At 47.2% G+C, this 25,397-nt stretch overlaps 1 protein-coding gene across 1 annotated transcript in view; it reads right to left on the bottom strand.

The window, feature by feature from the left end:
- The window catches only part of MYOM2 (myomesin 2), a 724,606-nt gene that overhangs the window by 318,692 nt on the left and 380,517 nt on the right, over positions 1 to 25,397 (bottom strand). Inside the window, exon 15 of the mRNA XM_078647923.1 lies at positions 19,815 to 19,998. Coding sequence (XP_078504049.1) covers positions 19,815 to 19,998 — 184 coding nt within the window. The remainder of the gene's footprint in view (positions 1 to 19,814; positions 19,999 to 25,397) is intronic.

Below are 25,397 nucleotides of genomic sequence, written 5' to 3'. Positions count from 1 at the left end.
AGGTCAGTCATGTCTCCTCCCAGTGCTTTTGGAAACTAAAAGCTCTGCGAAGATTTCTTCATTTTCTCCCAATTGAATGTAGGAAAACGGTAGTGCATGCACTGGTCACATCACAATTAAACTATGCTACAGCCTGTACTTAGGTCTCCCTGCATATCTGATCAGGAAACTGCAGATTATCCAAAACGCGGCAGCAAGGCTGATTAGAAATGTGCCGCTTCGGCATCATATCTTCCCCCATCTACGGAGCCTTCATTGGCTGCCAGTAAGGAAAATAATAGAATTTAAAGCACTGACCTTAGCATATAGAGCAATGGGAGATAATGGCCCAAAGTACTTGAAAAAGAGAATACAGAAATATTCCCAGACCACAGTCCTAAAATCTAATCTTCAAGAACTGCTGGAAATCCCACGATTCAAAAAAAGCCAGAATTGGCGGGCACTCGTTTTCAGTAAAAACGGCTGCCTTATGGAACTTTGTGCCTGTACACATCAGGAAGGCCAAGATAGAACGATTAATTAGAAAAACACTGAAAATGTGGCTGTTTAGCCTACCCTGAATCCTTTCATCTGGCCTTGAATCCTGGCTGTTGTTGCGGTTACTAGTGCCAGGACACCCCCGTCGGAGGTAGCCGTGCGCTCTATAAATGGTAATAATGATAATAATAATAATAATAATAATAATAATAATAATAATAATAATATGTAGCGGTATGCTTGAATTACATTCTTGCTTATCTAAAAAGATACATCAAGAACAAGTTAAAGTAGTTCTCTATCACCTCAGACAACATTTCCCCTATGGCAAAATTGAATTCTGTTTGTTTGGGGTAACTTAGGTTAAACCTTAAGATGCAATACACAAAAGTAAGTTTGTGGATGAGTAAATCTACAAATTGTAGAAAATATAGTACTTTTGGTGATTTACCTTTTACAAGCGTACATTTATTATATGTGAAGACTTACTTGTCTTGACCTACTGAACTCGGGGGCGGAGTCTAATTTATGAGTGTAAAGTTAAAAGTAGAAATTAAGCACACCTAGCTGAAGAGCTTCGCACTGAGAAGAAGAGCTCTGTATGGTAAATTATATGGAAAGTTCAGAAAGAGGTTAATAAACTTTAAAAGAAATAGCAAAAATATGTTTCAGATAAATAATTATGTACATTAATTGTATCTATTTTTTTTAAAAAGTAGCACAAAATGAAAAATATTATTGTACTATTAACTTAATTTTTGAATTATTTTTTAAGATGAATATAGTGAATTAAATAAAAAAAGTCAAATATTTATTGATAACAGATTCCCTCCTAAAGCAAAATGCTTTGATGTTTTTATTATATATTTAAATTATTTAACGTATGTATAGAAATATTTTAAATTAATTAACTTTTTTAGTTACATTTATATTTTTAATAAAAAAGATTATTAAAATATTTACTAAAATATAAATGTTTTTTATTTATGTAAACTTTTTTCATCATAAAATTTCAATTATACACATTTTGCTTTAAAGTTTAAAATGAATGTATTTTAACCTTATTACCTATGGGGTGGTATTTTTAGTCACTGCCACCATTATTTTCTATTTGACGGTGTTGCACTACCAGTGGCTAACCTTGTATGGTGCTGGATTTATGTTTAGGAGCTGTTTTGGGACATTGTGTGCTAAAGTAGCTTTAGAAGTGCAGTTTGTGAATATGAATGGCAGTGGGTGCAGGTCTCTCCCTAAATCCACTCCAAGCATTCTTTACACCCCTTATTATTCCTCCCTTAACCCTTACCAGTTAGCAGTAGATTTTCCAGCCACTCCACTTTGTCCCTCCACATTTATTGTTAAAACCTACATGTGTGGAGATCTCAGCTCTGAAAAGATGGAACACAAAAGGTGGAAGCAGTGACCTCCACACTTAGGTCACTAAAAAGCATTTTGCAGTATGAGAGTAGTACTATTAAAGGACTACTAAACACCCTACAAAATGCAGTCTGTGATTATGCCCCATATTGCACAAGGCATACACGTGGATGCCAGCAAAAGAGTAGGGGGCAGATTTTCAAAAGACTAACAGAACACAGCACAGCAACCAAAATTGCTGCATTGTGCGGGGGCAGAGAGCCGCACAGAGGCATGTTGACTAATTATGCCCTGCCTCCGCTCTCTTGCTTTCCGCTGGAACTCTGTAAGGAAGCCTAGACCATACACATCCTTGCACAATGGTCTGTCTGTGCTGTCTACCACAGGAGTTTTTTTTTACTGGAATAGTACCATCCCTGTATGAAATCCAATGCCTATACTTTTTTTTACATTTTACCCATTGAATGTGCTCTGTACAGTAGAGTAGTGAAATATAAGGGGAAATAAAACCATTTCTACTACGCTACACCTTTTTCAATAACATTACCTTTTGACACAAAGCCCAGTTTAACAATTTTAGTAGATTTGGCTTTGCAGCAAAATAACCGGGGCGGGTGCCCTGGAATTCTCAAGTACCATCCATGGAACACACCTTTAAAGTAACATAGCACAAAGTAGCACGACGTGCTATTTACGCTGTAAAAAGGGTATTTTCCGACACAAAAAATCTTTGCCCTGAAATGTAAATATCATGTCGAAGCCTTGAGTCACTTTGCTTGACTTTGCACCCTCTCAAAGTTTTGATGAATCTGTCTGTCACTCTCTTATAACAACCTATTACAAGAATGTCACGAAAGTTCTAAGATTCATTGCATTCACCAATTTTTTACAGGGAATTCATCCATCTTTCTCAGCCATCATAGCCCTAATCAACTTTCTGGCCTTGAATGGTGATCCTTTTCCCTCTGAAGAATATCACGAGCAAGGACTTAATATCCTCATGAAAATCTTTACCACTGGTTCTAGTCTAATGAATTTTATGTTTCATTGCTCTTCTGTAGAGAAACCAACACCTTTACAACTACTAAAAGTGACATTCTATCTGAACAAGCTACTCATATTTAAGTCCAGTATCCTGTTGGCTTCACAAACATTGTATTTGTTAAAACTACTCAATCAGTAATGATGAATTAAACACAATATCGTGAATTAATCACTATCACAGGGGGTGTGGCCATGGCCGGATTGGGAACAGTATTCATCCCTTGCAATTCTACTCAAACTGTGGGAGGGGGAGCCAATGTCGAGCCAGTCCACCTCTGGGCGTGGCATGCAGCCATTCATGATGGCAGCCTGAACTAGGAGCTCCACTCCCTAGTCTACAATATTCACTTGCATCATTCCGCTCCAAGACTGATTGCCCCCCTAAAAGCCCTGGGGGACCCTGTGAGATAGCTACATGTATGTGGGGGTTGGATTGTGGCTGCACAGCCGTTCCAATCGCTGGTAGCAGAGCGACAAGGATTGCAACCCATTCCTCATGGACTGAGGCCCACTCACCTGGCGGCAGGCCAGGGCAGCAAGGCCCAGTCACACCTGTTGGTGGGCCGGGCTCCTAGAAGTGACGCAGACATCGCATGGCAATGCCCCCCTGCTGAAGACATCTGCACTATGTTTTGATGGGGTTCTGGAGGTGGGAACTTGTGGCCGGCAGAAGAGGTAGGGACCTGCGGCTCGGCTGACCTGCCTGGCAAGGCGCAGTAGAGCTGGCTGTTCAGGGGAATCCCCTTTGCGTTGGACTGGAAGGGTGGCCTTGTGGTGCCTCCCCTTGTCTGGGGCTCGGGTGAGCTGCAAACGGCTCTCGGGGCACTACGACTGGCTGGGGCAGAGGACAGCTTTGACTGCTGTCAAATACAGGGAGCCAGGGAGGTCTACTGCCTGCCTGAGCCTACGGTGCGCTGGACGGACTGGGGCGGGATCCTGGGGGGCTTGCTGTGGCAGGTGGGGGTCCCTGGGTTCCCCCAACGGTCCTCGGTAACACTGGCCTCTGGAGACTGGCGGGCCTGGGAGAGCTCCTTACAATGGTGACATAAGCTGTGGCCCCTTGTGCTTCAGATGGCTGGTGACTCTCTCCAACGAAGACAGCTTCCCTCTAGGGTGCTTCCCCTTACCTTGATGACTAGGAAGTTGGGTGAATTATTCATTAGCCCTGCTTATTCCCCAAATCTGGCCTGTCAGTGCTGCACGATGTGCCCCCTTGGACTAGGTGCAATCTTTCATCAGATGTGCCTTCCTCCTGCAGTTGTGCCTGGCATGCCAACTTCGGGCATCTGGAGTCAGAAATTATTTGTAGTAATGTGGCCCTGGGTTTGTTTACAGGGCTTGTGGAGTAGGGGGGACCTGTACAGAGTAGGTACCTGATGAACACCTGCCTCCTGTAGACTGCCCATCATTTGATAACCGATTGATGCCTCTGATTACCCATTGGTAGTATCCATGAAGGCCCTATCACCTGCTGAACAGTCCTAGAGATTGCCCTTGTGATTGACTTGTAACTGGTGCCAGCTCCGACTCCATCCCCCTCAGTAGCAGGCTGGGACCCCGACCTTCGGGAGACTTCAAGATTACTACTCACCTGCCCCCACCTTGCTGAAGTGGGGTGGTCCAGAATTTGTTAGCAAACGGGCATATCTCCTCACTGATTCTACTTATAATGGGTAAAACTGATCCAAACCAATTCAAGTTTGGCTTTGAGCCTCATAAAGATACTGCTTGCAAAATAGATGAGTCTGGTGATTCACCAGAGACTGCAGTTGTCCTCTCCATTGAGCCTGACACGCATGCCTTGCCACTCCAGATGAGCGCTAGCCTCTATTGTATAAACTCCAAAATTGATAATCTGATGGGCCATCTTGATCAGCTAGAGGCTTGCCTTACCAGGCAGGAGACGAGAGCTACTGAGCAGCACATTTCTTCACTGGAGGCGGAACAGGCCACTATAGCTGTACACTAGCAAAAGCTATGTGCCGAATCAATAATTGTAGGTGCCTATAATTAGGACTTGGATGCCCACGCTCAGTGAAACAATCTATGTTTGGTAGGCATCCCTGAATCCACCAATACCAGGCGGATAGAATAATTCATTGAACATTTGTTATGCAATCTATTTGACACTGACTTTTTCGACAAATTCTTCATTGTGGAGGGCGCTCACCCTTCACTGGCCCTCTTCCGGTCCCTGGAGCAAAGTCATTGCCAGGCTTCTGAACTACCATGACCAGCACACTGTACTTCAGCCGCTTGGGAGATGGGTGTAATCACATATCAAGGCTCCAAACTCTTTGGGTGCAGTAGGCCCAGTTATCTTTCTGAGTGTTAAGACCCTTCTCCGTGAGCAAAATGAACCCTACGCCATGCTGTATCGAGCCAGACTCCAATGTACGCTCAATTGGAAAACAACTATCTTCACGTCGCTGGCGAAGGCCCTTCGCAGCATCAGGAATGCCAGTGGAACACACATCCAGCGTCACCGCAATACCCAGTCCTCCAAGCATGGCAGTGACACCAGCCCATCTTGAACCTTACTGGTCTCGAGGTTTGAACTACCAGGTCCCTTTTTTACTTGTCTGTGCCTGAGATGTACAACTGATGTCGCAATCAATCTCCGATTTTTAGAATTGTTCGCTTTCCCTTCATAAGTATGCCTTATCTGGTGTTGTCTGGAATGGCAACAATTGTCACTCCCCAGACAAATATAGAGCCAACACTTAACTCTGATAGACATATGTTTTTTTGAAGCCTTAACTTCCTCTTCTAGGGACTGCTGATATCAGGCTGTCGTTAAAGGGCAATCAGTCCTTCCTTCTTGTTAGGTGGCAGGGTGGTCGACTGCAATGAGTTGCACCCTAGTGCACTGCACATTTACCTTGATACTTCGGTTTGTATTTTTGTCATTGCTTTAATTACACAGTTTCTCTTATTAGGGTATTCACTTCTGACCATGGATAATTGCTTGTATGTTTATTATTGCTTTAATGACACTGTTTCTATTGTTAGGGTATTCACTGATGCTAGGGATGATCAGTGTGGGTGGGGGGAGGAAGCAGGTTTTGTTTGCATTAGTTTGTTATATATCTTTTTGTGAATTGGCTGCTGACCTCATACTCTCTTTTGAATATTGGAGTGTATGCTTGGGAGGATTATTAAGCACTCCTCAATGCCTTTTTGGCACTTCAGGTCACCTAGGCTATTTTACATATCACCAAAAGTATTCTTCCATGTCACTACCTGCTACCAAAACAATCGAGGTTACCCTTATCACTTGGAATGTAAGAGACTTAAATGACTCTTGGAAAAGAGGAGGTTCCTAGTCTATTTGATGCAGCAGAGCATTTGTATCACACTATTGCAAGAGACACACCTCAACCCCAGACCCTAGATGCAAGTGACTCGCCAGTAACTGGGCTACTCCTAGGGTTTATGCAAATAACTAAGCCTATACCAGTAAAGTGGCTCTACTGGTAAGGATAGGGCTTTGAGGCTGCTTGCTGGTGGAGGTACCCGAACCACAGGGACAATATATTATATTACAGCTGGTAATCCAAGTGAAAAACTTTGCTATTATTAGCACATGCTGGTTCAATGCGGATGATCTGTGCTATCTAGACACTATGTTTAACTTTATCCCCAGTAGTATTATTTTGAGTGGGGATTTCCCTCTTGTTATTGCCTGTGATCTAGACTGTTCTAACCCTGCAACTCATACCCATCCTGGAGCAGCCAGCTTCATTGTGATCTTATGAAGGTTAGTGACCAACTAGACTTTCAGAGGGTTCGTCAACCCATGCTTAGGGAAGACACACATATATCCACTGTCCACTGATCCTGGGCTAGATTACACTACTGACTAGGCACTCCTGACACCTATGATAGGGTTGGGAAAACAGAGAACTTTCCTAGGGCCCTTTTTGACCACTTCTTGGTGGTTCTCCCCCTTGTCCTCTCTGCCTCCAAACATACTGCTTTTGCATGGACACTCTCTCCGTAGGCTCTGTTAGGTCCAGTGTTTCTCTCTGATATCCAATGTGACAGTACTGAATTATTTGATACCAATGAGGGCTTGTTGGATTCAGAGGGCACGATGTGGGGAGCATTCAAGGTGTACATCAGAGGGATGTGTATGACCAACCAGTTTGCGATAAAACAAAGACCTTCAGTGCCAGCTGGGGGTTCGGGAACTTCACCATTGCCAATTAGAGCATGTCATAGAGACTGCTTACCAGCCACACCGGGTGGTGGAGCTCCAGATGACCCTAAAAGAATATAATACTCTGGCAGATAAAGAACACAAACACTCACTCAATATGATATTGCGTGTACATATGGAGAGGGCGCTAGGCCAGGCCAAACATTTTGCCACTTGCTGCAATGACAGAAGGGCCCTCCTGTTGTCACCTAACTGAACCGGGATGATGGTATGATGCCGTTTGCTGCCAAAGCCATAATTATGAAATCTGCGGCATATTACCAACAGCTATATTCTTCTTGACACTCGCACACCCAACAGATTATTCGGCATACCTTAGCAGTTTTACTTTGCCGTGATTGGAGGGGCCCAGTGGGGCGTTTCTAGCAGAGCCCATAACTTTAGACAAGATCACCACAGCAATAGTTGTGTTACCTACTTGCAAATCCCCGGGAAGTGATAGCCTTCTCTCTGAGTTTTACACTGCTTTTTCGCACCACCTTCTCCTCGCCTTCTGTAGCTATACAAAGAAGCATTAGGCACTGGTGTCCTGCAGCCTTCTTTGTGAGAAAGTATCCTAATAACGCTTTTAATACCAGACAAGCCCCCCCCCCGAATCTCTGGACTTCTATCGACCCCTCTCCCTCATAAATACCCATGCTAAAATCCTAGCAAAAATGTTGGCCAATCGGCTGATTCTATTGCTTCCCAGTCTCATTCTGTATGGCCAGGCAGGGTTCAGCGTCAACCAGTCCACCTCTCACAACCTCCGGACCGTTTCTGCCCTCCTACATCAACTGTGACCAAATAAGGAAGCAGAGGCTGTCTTCTTAGATGCCATTGAAGCTTTTACGTCTCTTGGCTGTTCTGTGCAGAATCAGGATCCCTGATCCCTGTCTATGATCTGGGTCAATGTTTCATTATCAGACCCCATCCCAATTGGCAGATGTATTTCCCAGGGTTGCGCTCTATCGACCTTACTATCTACGGGAGCAACTGAGCCACTGGATTCAGCTGTTTGTCACCTCCACAGTCAAAGGGGATTGACATTCATGCTCCGCAATATTGTTATCTCACTCTATGCGGATGACATTACTCTTTATTTGAGTGATCCAGGTAAGAATCTGGACCCGGTCATCCGCAAGTTTTCTTTATTCAGGATGGTATTGGCATAGCGATAAATTGAAGTAAGTCTTTTTTTCACCTTGGCACAACTATTAAAATTCACCCACTTTCGCAGCCCCTGCCTTGGGTGACAGACACCCTGAAGTACTTGGGGATTTGCATTAGTACTAGCAAACCAGTATTCATTCTTGAGAACTATTGAGTCAAAATATCTGCACTAGAAGATCAGATGGGATGGATTAAATTGCCTCTCTCTTTAATGGAGCGTGCAGCTCTAAAGAAGATGATTGTTCTCGCAAGACTGCTTTATATATTTATGGGCATACCCAGGGCCGACTGGCCGTAGGGGGCACCGGGCAATCCCCCGGTGCGCCACACAGTTGGGGGCCGGTTCTGGGACCCTGGGGGGCGATTTTGTTACACGGCCGATTTTGCAGCATAGCTGCAGAATCGGCCCTGTAACAAAATCATCCGAAAACCGGCCCTGGCAAAGAGCTCGGTAGCACACACAACCCCCCGGGGGGCCGAGCACTTTGGCAGGGCCGGTTTTGGTTTCCAGTCCGGCCCTGAGCATACCTATTCCTCCACCTCCTTATTGCGTCCATTTCTAACGATAATGGCATTACTCCTAGTCCTACTCCCTCGCCTTCCTTCGGTACAAATGAGGCCCCGCCTCCCACCCAGACCCACCCCCAGCATAAAAACTCTGCCCGCCCCCACCTCCACCTGTACATAAACAAGCCGAGCTAGCACTCAGTTGAACCGCACCGGGAGGGAGGGAGGGTCCTCGAAGGAAGGGAAGGGAGTAGGACTAGGAGTAATGCCATTATCGTTAGAAATGGACGCATTACCTCCCGTCCCTCCCTCGCCTTCCTTCGGTACAAATGAGGACATAGCAAGCAGAGAATAACAGAGACGGACAACTGAGTGACAAAGAACACAAAACAGTGCCCCAAACACAGCAGATCAACATCCCAGGCTTCCGAAAGAGGACAAGACTCCGTGGCCCGAACCCCCACAGGAGGAACCACCCCCACAAGATCAAGAGCCACCCATACTGTGGAACGAAACCCATCACCAGGAAGGCAAACAACACCTGAGTCGGACCAAGCGAACAAACAAAGAGACCTCCACCCGGAAGGACCCAGCAACCAGCAGGCACCACAGCAAAAAGGCGCCGGACAGTCAAACTGACCAAACAAGCCTCAGTCAAGGAAGGAGCAGGACAGAACACAGGCAAAACCAAACCGTGACAGAGCCAAAACGGCGAGCCACCGGAGGGACAAAGGACGGAACCAGACCCAAAACTAACAGATCCGAACAGCCCAGACAGAAGGGAAACGTCCAAGACAGGGCCCACAATACCCCCAAGTGCCCCATAGGGGCGACGACAGTCCAAAGCAGAGCCGCCGACCAAACCTACTCTCCAAGGATGAAAGGCCAAGAGAACACATGAGGATATGAACCCGTGACCAAGAACCGGAACACAGGCCGCCACAGTGCGCGCAGCATGTCAGGCAGCTACCCGACCAGGCACACGAGGGAGGCAAACCCAAAAGGCAAGAGCCGAAATCCAAGACCCGCAAGGGGCCCAGAGGGAGGACCGGATAGGACAACCAACCCCAGCAGCAAAGACCCCGAAGGGAAGGACCGGACAAGGCGGGGAAACAAACACAGCAGACCCGAAAAAACAACCAGGCAACAGACCCCAGGCAACATGCAAGGAAGTCAGGAGCACCAAGAAGCCGGAAAGACGCCCACTGCACTTGCAGAGGGGCCACCGACAACCCCAGAAGAGCCCCAGCTGGAGGGAACCGCCACACCAAAAGGAGGCCAGCACCACAGGAACAACACCCAGAGCAGAACACCAGGCCCACAAACACCAAGCACAGGACAGCCAAGAGGAGGACCGACGGGAAGCCCGCAAGCCACCGCCAACCAGACCGGACCCCCAACACAGCCAAATCCAGGCGCACAACCGCCAGGCAGCAGGCTCATACCCCGCACAGAACCCAGGGGAAGAGCCCGAAACCCCAAAGGGCACAGAGCCACCGGAAGGAACCTCCACCGAGCGCAAAACTGCCCGGACAGGAGAGGAAAACAAAGAGCCCAAGGCCAACGGGGAGCAGCCAGCAACCCCCGAGCACAGACCCACATAGCCCGCACAGAAAAGGCCAGAGCAGTGGAAAAGCCGGGAAGGGGAAGTCGAGAGAAAACCCAGGACGAAGTAAGGAACCGGCAAAGCAGAACTGCCAGCACACAGGTCACCCAGCGAGGCAGAGAGCTGCCAGACCCAGCACCCAGACCCCAGCCCACGGAAACAGGACCCAGGCAACCAAGGACAAGGACCAGAAACAGGACCCCTCCGATCGAGGCAGAGGACCAAGCCACTGGAATGACCACGGAGCCAACACCCTCAGAACCGCAGAGACCCTCGAAGGGGCACCAGGGCAAGCCCCAACGACACAACAGCCGCCAGCAAGAGGACCCCCGGGAGAGCAGCAGGAACCAAAACTGGAATCTGAACCGACCCCAGCCAAGCCCAGAACAGGCCGGCGACCGAAGCCACCACAAGCGGAGCCGGAAGAGCCAGCGAACACCCAGCCAGAAGGCAACAGTGGCCGAGCCACCAGGAGAGCACCCCCGGGGACGGACCGACAAGGGCAGCAGGGACAACAGACCCCGGAGACCAACCCAACAGGAGCCAGGCGGACGGGCGGATGTGAAGAAAACGAGCCCAGGGAACCAGAAACACCACTGAAGCCAGGTGCCCCAGCACCCGCAGCCACAGGACCGCCCGAGGAGGCCTGGGACAACAAGGCCCAAACCCACGAAGGAAGAGAGACCAGGCACCCGGACAAGGGAACGGGGATGAGCACAGTCCAAAGAGACATGCCCCGACAAACTCCAGGCCCAGAGAGGGGACCAGTGAAGACACACCCCGGGCCACCAAAAACCCGATCACCAGAAGAACCACAAAGGACCTCCTGAACAGACCGAGCAAAAAGACACTCAGCCGCTTGCCGCAAGAGGCCGACCAGAGAAGGAAGAGGGAATACCCCTGCCGCATGAAGGAGAGCCACTAGAGCAACCGGACATGCGGGAAGACCCAGGGCAAAGGACCGAGGCTGAAGGGGAAGAACGCAACCCAGAAACATGCGTACCGCACAGAGAACCACAATAAACACAGAAAAGAAGCAACATCAGGGAAGCGGAGAGAAGCGCACGCCAAAAACCGCCAGGCAGAGCCCGCGGAAATCAGCCCGAAAGGCCAACACACGGAAGGGAACCGGTCGAAGCCAGGAGCAGACACCCAGGAGAACCGGAACAGGCACAAGGCCGCCGGACACCCCAGCCCCAGCAACAAAACGGAGCGGGCCCCAAACCCAAGCCCCACCGACAGGAACCCAGCAGATGGAACATAAGGCAAGCAAACAGGACACCCAGTCCAGGAGAGCCACCCAGCAGGAACCGGAGACGGGCACCGGCAGAGGAACCCTCCCCGTACCGGAGGAACCCGCGCCACAGAGTAGGAAATGCCAAAGACGACCACCCACTGACAGGGAACCGACCAGACAGCAGTGACAGGAATCCAACAGGGCACGGCACTCAGAAAAGGAGGCAGCAAGCCAGGGCGAACAAACGGCCAAAACCGCGACCACCCGAAAGCCAGAGGAGACACCCACCGAAGGGAGAACGGAGAGGCCCCAGTGCAAGGGCCGTGGGAAAGGCAGGATCCCCCATTTCAGGCAAGGCAAGCAGAGGGCCCAAGGTGGCGACACCCAGCCACCACGAGCCGCCGACGCCAACTCCACGAAACCCCACATCAAGGAGGGCACAGAAGAAGCAGAGAACAGACCAGCCAGCGCCACGGCAGCGGCCAAGCAGAACAACAGATCCACCAAGCAGCGCGGCCAGGACAGAGTCCAACAGCACAACCGGAGGAAAGGGGTGACCCCCACCAAGAAGCAAAGCCACTGGAGGGAGAGAGGGACGCACAGCCCAGAAGCGAACGCCCCGGCGCAAACAGAGCGTGCGGAGAAACCTGAAACCAATCAGGACTAACACAGCGCAGAAGGAAGAAGGAGGGCTGAGAAGAGACAGGCAACGGCAGGCTGCATAGGCAACCGACAAGCAACCGTCAGCAGGGCAGCACCACAGTGGACAAAGCCACACGCACAATGCACATACAACACGTACGAGCAACGCACGCCACACACAGCATCGACCCCTACACCGGGAAAAGGGGCAAGCCCAACCGGGAGGGCCGGGAACACCGAGGAAAGAAACCCACAGGCCCCGCCCAGCAGGAAAGAGGAAAAACTATGCCAACTAGCACAGGAGTCCAGCGACCCACGGCCCGAACGTCCGCCACCCCTGAACCACACGCAGACCAGAGGCGGGAGAAGGATCCACAACCAAGGACCCAGTCGGGAACCAGTCGCACACAGTACCAGCTGGTTGAGGAGGGGACGCAGAAGGCATCAACCAAACCCCAGAACACAGGACAGGGCAGCCACAAACAAGTCCAGCACCATCCCGAGACAAGAAAGGCAGAATACCCCCCACGGAGCCCAGTGCAACAAGGGCGCCACAGGGGGACCGGAGACCCAGCAGCAGAGGAAGAGGAAAACCAGCATGCCCCCAACCAACCCCAAGCGACCCCGCAAGGAGCAGACCCAGTGGCAGACAACCGGCAAGGCCACCACCAAAGGAAACATGGAGCAGAGGCAGGACAAGAATGGAAGCCAACCACCAAAAACCAGTGCCACCAAAGGTCTTCACCGAGGCACAGCACCATACACCACTTCAGGGCAAGAGAAACGCCCCAGCTGGAAGAATCAAAAAGAAAACGGGCACAAACCCGTCCTACCTGGTCCCCGGAAGATAGCACTCCGGGAGGAGGCAGCCACGCAGCCCGACCCGGAAATGCAGCCCCAGCCACAGGAGACCGCCCGATACCGTCGAGGAGCTCCGAGCCACCGCACCGCCCCACACCACGAGGGAGACGAGGAGAGGAGGCACTGCCAGGAGAACGCTGCAGAGGGCATCGCCGTAGCAGAGAACCAGACCGAAGACTCCCCGCCACCGCCACAGGGAGGTGCTGAAAAGGTAAGTCTCACTAGGGAGACAGAAAAAAACAGGTGGAGGTCTGCTGTCTTGTTTTCGTCTGTCAGATTCCTTCTGACAGTGGTGAGTTTTTGGATACCGAGGCAGTAGCCTCATTACTCCACAATCATTTTGAATTTTTTAGTCGCTGTTTAGATTGTCTTATTGATGTGTGACGCTTTGTCACAGTTGAGGTTGCATCACATGGTCATCTCAGTGATGGGACAGGTGGAGGTGGGGGCGGGCAGAGTTTTTATGCTGGGGGTGGGTCTGGGTGGGAGGCGGGGCCTAATTTGTACCGAAGGAAGGCGAGGGAGGGACGGGAGGTAATTTTTCATACCCTTCGCTCTCTTATGGTACACCTTGCCTGGGCAGGAGGCTAGCCTCAACATTGATGGGATACCCTGGTACTGCCCTAAGATTGAGGGGGGCCTTGCAGCGCCTGATTTCAAACTTGACTATCTATACACCCAAGCCTCCTTTGCACAATATCGTCTAGGGCCTCCCCCCATCTAACTCAGGTTTGATGACAGTCATGGAATGAAATAGAGATGGTTGTGTGCACCCAGCACACCTGGGAATTACTGCAAGCTAGGCTGGGTCATCGAACATTATACTCCCCTAAGCAGCTGATCATCAATTTCCCATTGTACAATATACTGTGAAAGAGAGGAGCAACTCAGAGAGTAGCACGATGAAGCATTACGGAGATGGCCATTTTTTTCCTGGATGAGCGCTTCTGCAAAATTTTAACTACCAATACAGGTTACCCGCAAGACAAGTGAGACATGTTCACTTTTTTTGGCATACATGTGAGACTCCCGGACTGTTGCCTGGAATTCCAAACTGCTCCAGCTGAATGTAAAACACTTTCCCTCCTCCTCACAGCAGCTTATCCTTGACACCCCCTATGTCGTCGTTATGCCTCTGCGCAAACTGAGACACCCCTGGGCTTGCAGCAGGCTAGGATTCGCTGGGAGGAGGCATGGGCACACACTTATCCATTAAAGATTGGGCAGGTGTGTGTGGTCTGATGCAATCTCTCTCCGCTAACGGTAGACTATGCCGTATACATTTTTGCTTTCTTCACAAGGCATATTACACCCCAGTTAAACAGTGTAATTATAACTTCCGGCCTAATGCTGAGTACACCTGATACCATGATTAGGGGACGATTTCATGCACCTAGCCTGGTTTTGTCCCCCACTTTCAGACTACTGGCATGCTGTTTTCTCCTCCCTCTCGAACATATTTTATCTGCACCTGCACCCTTCGCCAGGGTTGGAGATTCTGTGTCTCCAAGCAGAGATGCCTGTCATTAATAAATGGTTTCTTACATTGGCACTGCTCCTTGCTAAACGCAGGGGGGCCTGTACATGGGGTCGTGGACGTGTGTCCGCTTTTTGAGAGTGATCATTAGAAATGGCACATAGTCAAGAGCAGTTAATAGTATACTGCTCAATGTTCCTGTCTTCTAACACACCCAGGGACATCCGGGGGCCTTTCCAAGAGTTCTTGATGTCACAGGCACTGCCCCAATCCCCTGAGTTCCTGTCTGCATCTGTAGCCCACTAATGTGATTATGAAACTGCTGCTTATGCCAGCTGATTCTTTGTCAATATTTGTACCTCCAGCATGAATTCCTTGTCATTATTTTACTATTTTACTATTGCATTACAATAGACTGTATGAATTGCAATGTGAGCGTTTCTTCATTTCTTCATGCAGCACCAAATGGATTCTACTTTTTTGACTGTACTGTGTATGAAGATGCAGTTCTTTCTTACTGCTGAAATGATTTTTAAACTTGAAATAATTAAATACATTAAAAAAACTACCAAGGATATCTATGGTCACTGGATACTTAAAGGGTGGAAGGCCTGAAGTTCTGGTTTTGGATTGACCGTAAAAAACAGGTTATCTTATAGTTCACATTACGTGAAAACTAAAGGCATGGGGTGCGATGCTCCACTTCTCTCGGTTCCGTTTTTCTGATCCATTGCAACCTCAAAATTACATGGTAAAGATGACATCCTGCCTCAACATAGTGAAAGTAATGAAGAGAAGGCAAGTTCACTAATCTTGCCTGTAGCCACTCCAGTACAACTTGAACATGAAAACAACAATTCATGAAACAAGAACGGTTACGAGAGGAAATCACATGAAGAAACGAAGTACAAGAAGTCCTATTTCTCTTCTATTTGAAAGATTTGTAGAGCGCGTCAGCTGCCTCAGCCAAGAGGCTTCCCGGCACTAGCAAAAATAGGTAACCACAGCACAAGGAGGAACGAGAGTAACCTACACAGTGGGAAAGAGCAAAGTTTTAATAGCTTTCCTAAATTTGAGAAAGTTACTAAGGCCTCAAATATGGAGGGGCAGTGAGTTCCAGAGAATAGCCACTCTGTACCGGAAGGAACGGCCTCCGGCCCGGGTCCTCCTAACTCGAGGGACCACCAGCAAATGTTGGCCCATGGAGCGAAGCTGACGGGAGGGAACATAGAAAGAGAGCAGATCAGTCAAGATGTTAGCGGAAGCGAACTACAAGATTTTAAAGGCTATGCAGAGAGCCTTAAACTCAATCCGTTGAGCCACAGGCAGCCAATGAAGGCGACGGATTGTGCTAGTCACCGCACAGACTCTGCGCAGACCCAGAAGAGCTCTTGCTGCGGCGTTCTGAACTCTCTGTAGCATGTGTACTTCCGCCTTATTAACCCCCAGATACAGAGAGTTTGCATAATCAAGCCTAGATGTAATCAAGGTCTGAATGATGGTTTGTCTGGTCGGGGTATCAAAGAAACTCAAAATAGGTTTAAGTCTGTGCAACATACCGAAACAGGTGCCCGCCACCTTCTTTGTTTGGGTCTGGAACCTGAGAGAGGTGTCCAACCAAATCCCCAAGTTCTTAACAACCTGTTTAGGAGTCGGGGGGTGCCTAGATTCGTGGGCCACCAATACTCATTCCATAACCCTTAAACCCTACCCTCCAGCAACATCTCTGACTTGCTGGCGTTCAGCTGGAGGCGGTTGGCTGTCATCTACCTGGCAACTAAGGCAAGATCGCCTTGAAACTTAGAGGCATCGTGCTTAGAGTTGCTCGAGGGGGCTACCACCAGCTGAGTGTCATCGGTGTAGGAGTCCACAGTCAGTCCTCTGCTCCTGGCAACTGCAGCCAAAGGTTGTACATACAAATTGGAGAGCAGAGGGCCCAGAGAAGAACCCTGTGGCACCCCGTGCTTGATGGGAAAGGCATGTGAGGAGAAAGGGGGAGCAATCACCTGATAAGTCCTATCAGAGAGAAATTAAGCTAGCCACTTCAAGGCAAGGCCACCAATGCCAGCCTCTTCCAAACGGTGCAACAGGAGTGCATGGAACACAGTGTTGAATGCGGCACTGAGATCCAAGAGGATCAGTGCCGCTGTCTGTCCTGCATCCAACGCTGTCCAGAGATGCTCTGTCACAGCCAAAAGCGCAGTCTCGGTGCTATGGCCGGGGCAAAAGCCATTTTGCGAGGGATCTAGAATATTATTAAGGGTCAAGTGGTCTGAGAGAATAGAATTAATATATGCCTCCGTGATCTTGGCAGGCCTTGAAAGCAATGAGATTGGCCTGAAGTTCTCTGTTTTGTTTAAGTCCAATGAGGGTTTTTTGAGCAATGGAATCACCCTAGCTTCTTTCCATTCTGTGGGTACCATAGCTAAGCTAAGCGATTTATTAATCACTTGACCTAGGAGAGGAGAAATCGTTGGTAAAATTTTCCGGAAATTATCCGGTTTCAGTGGGTCGGCCGGTGAGCCTGACTTTATTTTAGCGCAGAGTGCAAGTAAACGGTCCTGCTGAATCTGAGGGAAAACCTCTAAGGTGGCGATCGTGCCATTATTGAGTATCTCAGGGCAGCCATTCTGGGCTGCGGGAAAACATTTGTAGATGGTTTCTACCTTTTTAAAAAAGAACAAGGCAAGCTCCTCACATTGTCTGTTGGAGGTAATCAGTGGACCAACGGCCCCCTTCTGAGTTTTAAAAGCTGAAACAATAGAGAAGATACTCTTAGCAGGATTGGTGCTGTTACTAATTTATTTCACGTAAAATGCAGCACGCTCAGTATGGATAGCCTTATGATAAATCTTTACAGCATCCCAATAGCGATCTTTGGATAACGGATCAAAGTCCCGTCTCCAAAACCTTTCACATTTTTTACAGGTTTTCCGCAGTACAGCTAATCTTTCATTATACCACGGGTTGGATTTAGAAGTGTGGTTCAAGGACAATTTAGCTGGGATCAGCTTATCCAGCAGCAGATTGATCCAATCCAAAAAGGCTGAATAAGCCTTGTCAGGATCAATCGGCAGGACCAGAACAGTAGAAGAAAGATGGACTTGGAATTGATCCCAGTCTAATTTATGCCATGGGCGTTTAAGAGAGAAAGGGTTGCCTGATATGCGCGCAGGAACAGTGCTGTGGATAGCCAAGGGAACTAAAAAGTGGTCAGACCAAACCATAGGGACCAGCGTTTGGACCGTGAGGGGCAAAATATTAGTGAAAACAGGGTCCAGCAGATGACCAGCTGAGTGTGTGGGGCCAGAGACACGCTGATCAAGCTGACAAAAAGCTAAATCTGCCACCAAATTGGCCACATCCACATCAAAGTGGTTATCAAAATGGAGGTTCAAGTCTCCTAAGACTGTAAAATTAGAGGTATTGACCGCCAATGTACTGACGGTTTCAACCACAGATTCCTTAAAAACCTTAGATGGGCCCGGGGGCCGATATATCAATAAACCAGTCATTGTATAATTGGGATTAAAAGCAATTTTAAAACAAGCACATTCGCAGCCCAATTGGCTGTTTCATGAAGGTGCAGGGATAGCCGGTTTTGCAAATAACCGCAATACCCCCGCCTCTCGTTTCTCTATTAAGGGTATGAATAACATAGCCCTCCGGGAGTGTCAGCCCTGGTATTGCCACCGAATCTTCAGTGAGCCAAGTCTCGGTTAAAAACAGAGTATCAGGAGATTCAGTTTCCAACAGGTCATAGACATCAACGCAATTTTTAACCAAGGAGCGGCAATGCAGATGGAAAATAATCGTGCTTTTGCCTGGGGAAGGGGGACAGACAGGTGGAACAACAGGGGTAATAGATGTGAAGCCACAGCATTTACAGCTGAAGGGACCCTCTAATTCCCCCAAACCGTGGACCTAACATCTAACAGACAGTGTACTGACTGCTAACAGCTCATTCCGGGCATAAGTGTGTTGCGATTTCGTAAAATTAGCAGCATGTCTGGCGGCTGGCTGCGGCCTGGCGTGGACGGGCGCAGACGGGCTTGCCGTTGGCGTGCCAGTTGTGCCCCCACTGCTCGCGGCCGGCAAGCCATCAGTTTCATATACCCAGGGGCAGGAAGTGAGGAGCAACGTGGGCGGAGTCGCTTCTGTCCTTCCATACAATCAGCACTGTTTGCCGTGACGAACCGGGAACCGCAAAACGAGCAGAGGCATGCACCACAAGTAAGCCTCAGAATTAAAACCCAAATATAAAACCGAAAATTTAAGTACAAGCAATGTGCAACAGTGCAAAGCAAATTAATTAAAACAGTAGCTAGTTTCACTGCACGCTATTACCTAGTTCTATGTTGGAATAGGAAGACATTTAACGTGATGGATGGACTTCTACGTATGAATAGCATGGAATAATTGGTAGTACTGTAGCATTCATATTTTGGTAGCATCAACTACACAAGGGAGTACAAGAATAGATCAAAACTTATGTTGTAAGAAAGTAAGAATAGTTTATGCCTTGGATTTGTTGAGTTCTCTCACAACTTGTTCGAAAACATGTTCCACCGTATCAACGGATTTCCTAGTCGAGTTATGCCCCTCTCATACTTATACAGTTTTCTTTGAAGTGATAGACTGTTTTATTAAGATGATAGTTTGTTTCACTCCATGCATTACTCACAGCTCAGAGTCATAATTGTATCTTCTTGAAGGAGATTGTATGATTGATTGCTTGCCATTTAAACATCTTTAGTGGTTGGTCAGATTGAACAAATGAAGTCAAACAATGCACCCATTGTATTAGAACACAACATGACTGTGTATCGTGGATGCCAATTGCAACTTACAATAACTAATTTCACAGCTCCCTCCATCCATTTTGAGGTTGGCAGAGAGGTGCTGTCATTGCCTTTTCACCATGCAAAACATTCAGTGTCAATAGCCTATTTAAGAACTCGAATACTCAAAGGTTTAACAGTAAACAGCAGCTTACACACATGTTATATTTAAAAATTATATTGGTCATTTACAATTATTTAGAATGTTAGTTAACAAACATTGTTCACAATGCAGTACTTTCACTACATGTACATTAAAACGACACATACCAATAACGATATTTACATTTTCCGAGTTACAAAACCTGATATATTTTGAGATATCCTTAAAATAATTTTCAAAATTGTGATTAATAAGTCACATAATTTACCAAGAAGATCTTCTGGTTGAATTGGTGGTGTAATTTCTGATGGTTCACTGACACCATATTTGTTAACAGACAGGACTCGGAAGTTGTAGGATTTTCCAGCCACCATATCAAATACTGCAAAGCGAGGAGATCTGACAGCAATCTGCGCATTAACTCTTTGCCAGCTACCGCTACCAACCATGGACTAAGAAAGATAAAAATAAATAAGGACATTTCACATATCTATATATGTGTGCACAAACTTTGATTCATGAGACCTAAATCAATCAAAATGAAATTGACAGCATTTTAATCAATCTTACCTCTATTTAGAATTGTTCAGACCATACTCTTGTAAGCCTGGAGTGCTGGGTAAAGCCAAATACATGTAAAGAACCCTTGTTAGTTCCCATCTTTAGGTGGAGACCTGCCTTATCAAAGAAGCACATCTACAGCACCACCAATAATCTAAACACGCTCACCTCAAATGTCTGATTTTCTAGAAGAATTCTGAAGTGTACATACGCTCATTGTCATCCAAGCTGAGCTAGAAAAGTGACAAAGCCTTTAGTCATTTTTTAGCAAAGATTTTAAACATAGAATTAGAAAGTGATATCCACACTGAGCTAAACGAGTCCAAAGGCACTTTTGCCATTCCAAGCACAGTAGTGCAGCATTGGATTATTAGAATACAACCCAAGCCATCCTGCAATAAGTAAAAATAGCTCCTGGCACATGTGTTTCACTCTTGTTAGAGCTTGGTGTTGTGACTTAACTGCTGCCTTTACTTTTAGTTAGCTACATCTTTCCTACTGCTCAGAGATGATGAGTGCTGGAGTGCTTGGTGTTGATTGGAATGCTGGTTGCTTGGTGATGTGTCCAATATTCTTTGGCTATTAATTTGTTGAATATTCCAGCATCAGTTTCAGGGTATGCACAAAATGTGCCAGCTTCTCCTCTTATACAATGATAGTCTGAAGCTGAATCCCAAGATGGGTGGCAACACTTCCTGGTTGCAGTGTTGGCAGCCTATCAGATATCAGCTTGAGGACTGTCCGATAATCAGAGGATCCGCACCTCTAGATATCCAAATTTGAATTTCCTTTAATATCTCCAACACTACTGAACGAGTTTACACCAAATACCCAACAGCATGATGTGTGGAACAAAATCTACCTTTCTACCAAATTGGTGTAATCCGTCCAGCAGGTTGCGCTGTAATTGTGTTCAAAACTCCTATGGGAATTAACATGGGGAACACACATTTTTTTTATACATCCCTTTTTCACAGCCCAACTTGACAGATCACTCATAACATTTCATGCACAACAATCACTTTTTTATGAACATTTTGTGAAGATTCATCAAACGACGCCAAAGATATAGTCAGGCCAAAAAATGCCTTTACTATGGAAACATGGTCCTAAATATAACGACCTACTGGCAGCCACCAGAAGGTGATAGATATATGTATATATATACAGCCACATTTATTGTTTTTCACTGAAAAAACAAAGATCACAAGGACTATATAGTTAAGCTCAGATTTCCCTCGTACAAAACCAGTGAAATTCCATAGTTATATTTACCAAAGCTAACTTTAATTTAGGCCCACGCAATGCACTGCTTATGACCTCAGATATTACATCACTCATGACACGGTCAGTGACATGACATCACTGATGACATCCTGAATGACATCACGGATGGTATCATCAAGTGAGAGTCTTTTAAAGAGTTTATGGGTGTTAAACATATATAGTTACCTACTAGAAAAATTTAAATGAGTATACTAGGTGCAATACTAATGAGTGATACTACTTCCAAAATATATTATGTGAGTGGCTGTGTGACTGTATCCTTGTGTGTATGGGTGTGCAAGTGGCTGTATGGGTGTATAAGTGGATGTGTGAGTAACTGGGTGGGTGAGTGAGAACCTGTGTGAGTGGTTGTATTGGTGAGTGAGTGGATGTGTGTGTCAGTGGCTGTATGGGTGAGTGAGTGGCTATCTGAATAGCTGTTTGAGTGGGTGACTAGGTGTGTAAGTGGCTGTATGGGTGAGTGAGTGGCTGTTTGAGTGGGTGTTTGCTTCAGTGAGTTGGTGTGTGGATGGCTGTATTGGAGAGTAATTGTCTGTGTAAATGGCTGTATGGGTGAGTGAGTGGATTTGTAAGTGCTTGAATGGATGTGTGAATAGGCATGTAGGTGGGTGTGTTAGTGAGTGTGTGAGTGCTTGTATGGGTGAGTGAGTGGCTGTGTTCAAAGGCTGTATGGGTGAGTGAGTGTGTATGTGAGTAGACATATGGATGAGTGTGTGGCTATGTGAATGGCTGTATGAGTGAGAGACTGGTTGTATGAGTGGCTATATGGTAACTGAATGGTTGTATGAGTGGCTGTATGAGTGAGTGAGTGAGTGGGTGTGTGCCTCTGTGAAGGAGTGAGTGGTTACATGAGTACTGCCATGGGTATGTGAACAGGTGTGCAAGTGGTTTGGTATGAGTGGGGGTTTGAGCGGTTGTATGGGGTATGAGTCAATCAATGAGGGGACTTGTAAGCATGCTACTCACCCATGAGAGTCTCAAGGCACAGGGGGTCAGCAGTTCAGTTCAGCCAAAGAGCCAGGTCTTAAGAGCCTTCCAGAAGGTGTTCAGGGAGGGGGCGCATCTGATGTCAGTGGGGTGCTTGGTTCAGGTCGTGGCCGCGATGTAGGAGAAGGCTCTTCCCCCTGTTTTGACTCTGCGGGTGCGTGGTGCGTGGTGTTTCGGCGAGGGTAAGGTTTGTGGATCGGAGGTTTCTTTTGGGTACATGGAAGCTGATCCTAACATTGAGATATTGGGGTCTTGTATTGTGGAGGCATTTGCAGGCGTGGGTGAGTATATCGAAAGTGACTCTCTTCTTGATGGGGAGTCAGTGGAAATTCCGTAGGTGTTGGCTGATGTGTTCATGCCGAGTGTTGCCGAGGATGAGTTTGGTGGTGGTGTTCTGATTCGTCTGGAGCTTGCGGAGTATGGACTATATATGCTGACGTAGAGTGCGTTTCCATAGGGTGTGTGTGTTAATGGTTCTGTGGATGATGTCATGTTCTGTGGATGATGTCATGAGTGATGTCATTTGAGATGTCATCAGTGATGTCATATATGAGGTCATAAGCAGTGCATTGCAGGGGCATAAGATATATTTAGCTCAGGTAACTATAACTGCTGAATTTCATTGGTTTTGGATGAGGGAAGTCTTGGTCTAACTATAACATCCCTGTAACCTTTGTTTTTTAAGTGCATATTATTATATATATATATATATATATATATATATATATATATATATATATATATATATATATATATATATATATATATATATATATATATATATATATATATATATATATATTTATATATATATATATATATTTATTTTTATTTATTTTTACCTACTGGCATTTGCCAGTAGGTAGTTATAGTAGAATCTAGTTACCATAGGAAAAACGTTTTTTGATTTGCCAATATCTTTAGTGCCGTTTGACGAATCTTCATGAAATTTTCCAAAAAACAGGGTTGGACCGCTCAATTTGTGTGTTGAACGTTTCGGGGTGATTCATTAAACAGGGGCCAAGAAAAAAGGGTGGTCCCAAAGTGCGTTTTCCCCATGTTAATTTCCCTAGGAAGTTTATTACAGGCTACAGCCCGAACTGCTGAACGGGATTACACCAAATTTGGCAAAAAGTTAGGTGTTGGTTTAGACTGCGCCCTTTTTATTAAATGGTGTAAATCCATTCAGTAGTTCCTGAGAAATTTAAAAAAGAATAATATCGATATCTGAGCACCAAGGCGGGTTCGCGACCACTCCCAGGCATGAGCTTCACTCTGATTGGCTGCCAACACTCCAAACCATGAAGTGTTGAGAGCCATCTTGTGACTCAGTAGAGCTGAGTCACAAGGAACAGTGAAAAAGAGGTTAAAAAACAAGAAAAGGGGGCAGGGTACAAGCATCCTGACCACCTAGGCCTGCTCAGGGGGTCCCACAAGGACCCGCAGGGCCAAAAAAAGCATTACAAAAAATCAATTGGCCAAATTCGCACTGTGGTCGCGAATACGGGAGAGAAATTTTTAAAAAATGAAGCACGGCTCCAGCACTTAATTTAAATGAGCCCCCGGGTGGGCCAGGTCCCGGGGAAATGCCAAAATTATATTGTGGGGCCCGCGGGGGCCCCCACAGCCCCAGTGACTGCCACCTCCTCGGAACTATGCAAATTGTGTGCAGGTGGGCCTGGTCCCGGGGGAATGCCAAAGTTATATCCTGTGGCCCGCGGGGGCCCCCACATCCCCGAGGTCCACCACCTCCCCGGGGCTTGTTGAATAATATGTGGCCGCTCCAAGCCCCGGGGAACACCACCACGTGGCTGTGCAAATAATAGGAGGGGGCCACGCAGCGTCCTTCTAGGAGCCCTTGATGGCCCTGGGGTTCGCCACCCCAAGGACCGGCTCCTGCAATGTCCCGGGGTGCCCACCCCCTGGACATTGCTGTTTGCTATCGCAGGGCGGGAGCATGAAGTACGCTCTGCCATAGCAAACCCTGCTTAGCTTCATTGAAGCGAGAGCAGGAAAACCTGCTCTCACTTCAAAGAAGCAAAGCAGATTGCTTTTGAGCAGGGGGAGCTGCATGTCAGCAGCTCCCCTTGCTCAAAAGCAATGTCAGCTTCTTCAGAAGGGCGGGGAGACGGAGGACCATTGGGGCACTGGGGCATCCCCTACGGTCCCAATCACTGAGGCCAGGCCCCGGGGGATGGGGTCCCTAGCGCCAAAAGTGGCCTAAGGAGGGGGGCCACGTGGCCCCCCTCCTTATAAATAAATAAATGTTAAAAAAAAACAAAAGTCTGGCCACGCCCCGGGGGATGGGATCCCCGGGGGCCGAAATTGGCCTCAGGAGGGAGGAAGTATTTATATAGTAATATGTGTAGTGCAATCTTCAGGATCAATAATTTTACAAATTATTTCTGTATGCGTTGGTCATTGAATGTCTGCTTTTGTTTTCTGTTTTTGTGATGTATCTGAGGGAATCGCAACATCATCACAAAAATTGTCAAAAACTTCACAATATTTCAGGTACTAGGGTGGCTCTGACAATAGCCATTGTGTTGGTTGTGGGTATGTGTCTGCTACACATAATACCCGATGCAGAGTTTCAGGTTACTTAGGAACACCCTTTTGCCTTTCATCTGTAAAGGGCACTCCATCATTTCTATAAATTCCATGCAGGGCAAAACTCAGATTGTTGTTATAGATACAGCCCATGCTATGGTCTCTGAGGAATGTAGAAACAGCTTTATTAACATGTTTCCATGCTTAGTCAATCTGTGGACAGAATTGATTTGGCCACTTCCATATCTGTCTTTGGCATATATTAGAGTACACCAAGACCGTATGAGGGAAAAGAGAAATCAGTTTTGCAAAGGTTTCTTTCATTAGGATTTCGAGCCCTACCCCAGTCAGTGTGCCTAGGCCATTGCCACCACAGTGCACAATCATGAGGTGAGGAGATTGGTAATCCACAATGGATTTAACCGAAGCCAGCAACTGTTTAAACTTTATCACTCTCTGGCCAAAC

The sequence above is a fragment of the Lissotriton helveticus genome, chromosome 6, assembly GCF_964261635.1.
Source record: "Lissotriton helveticus chromosome 6, aLisHel1.1, whole genome shotgun sequence".
Lineage (NCBI taxonomy): Eukaryota > Metazoa > Chordata > Amphibia > Caudata > Salamandridae > Lissotriton > Lissotriton helveticus.
This window is presented reverse-complemented; position numbering and strand designations above follow the sequence as displayed.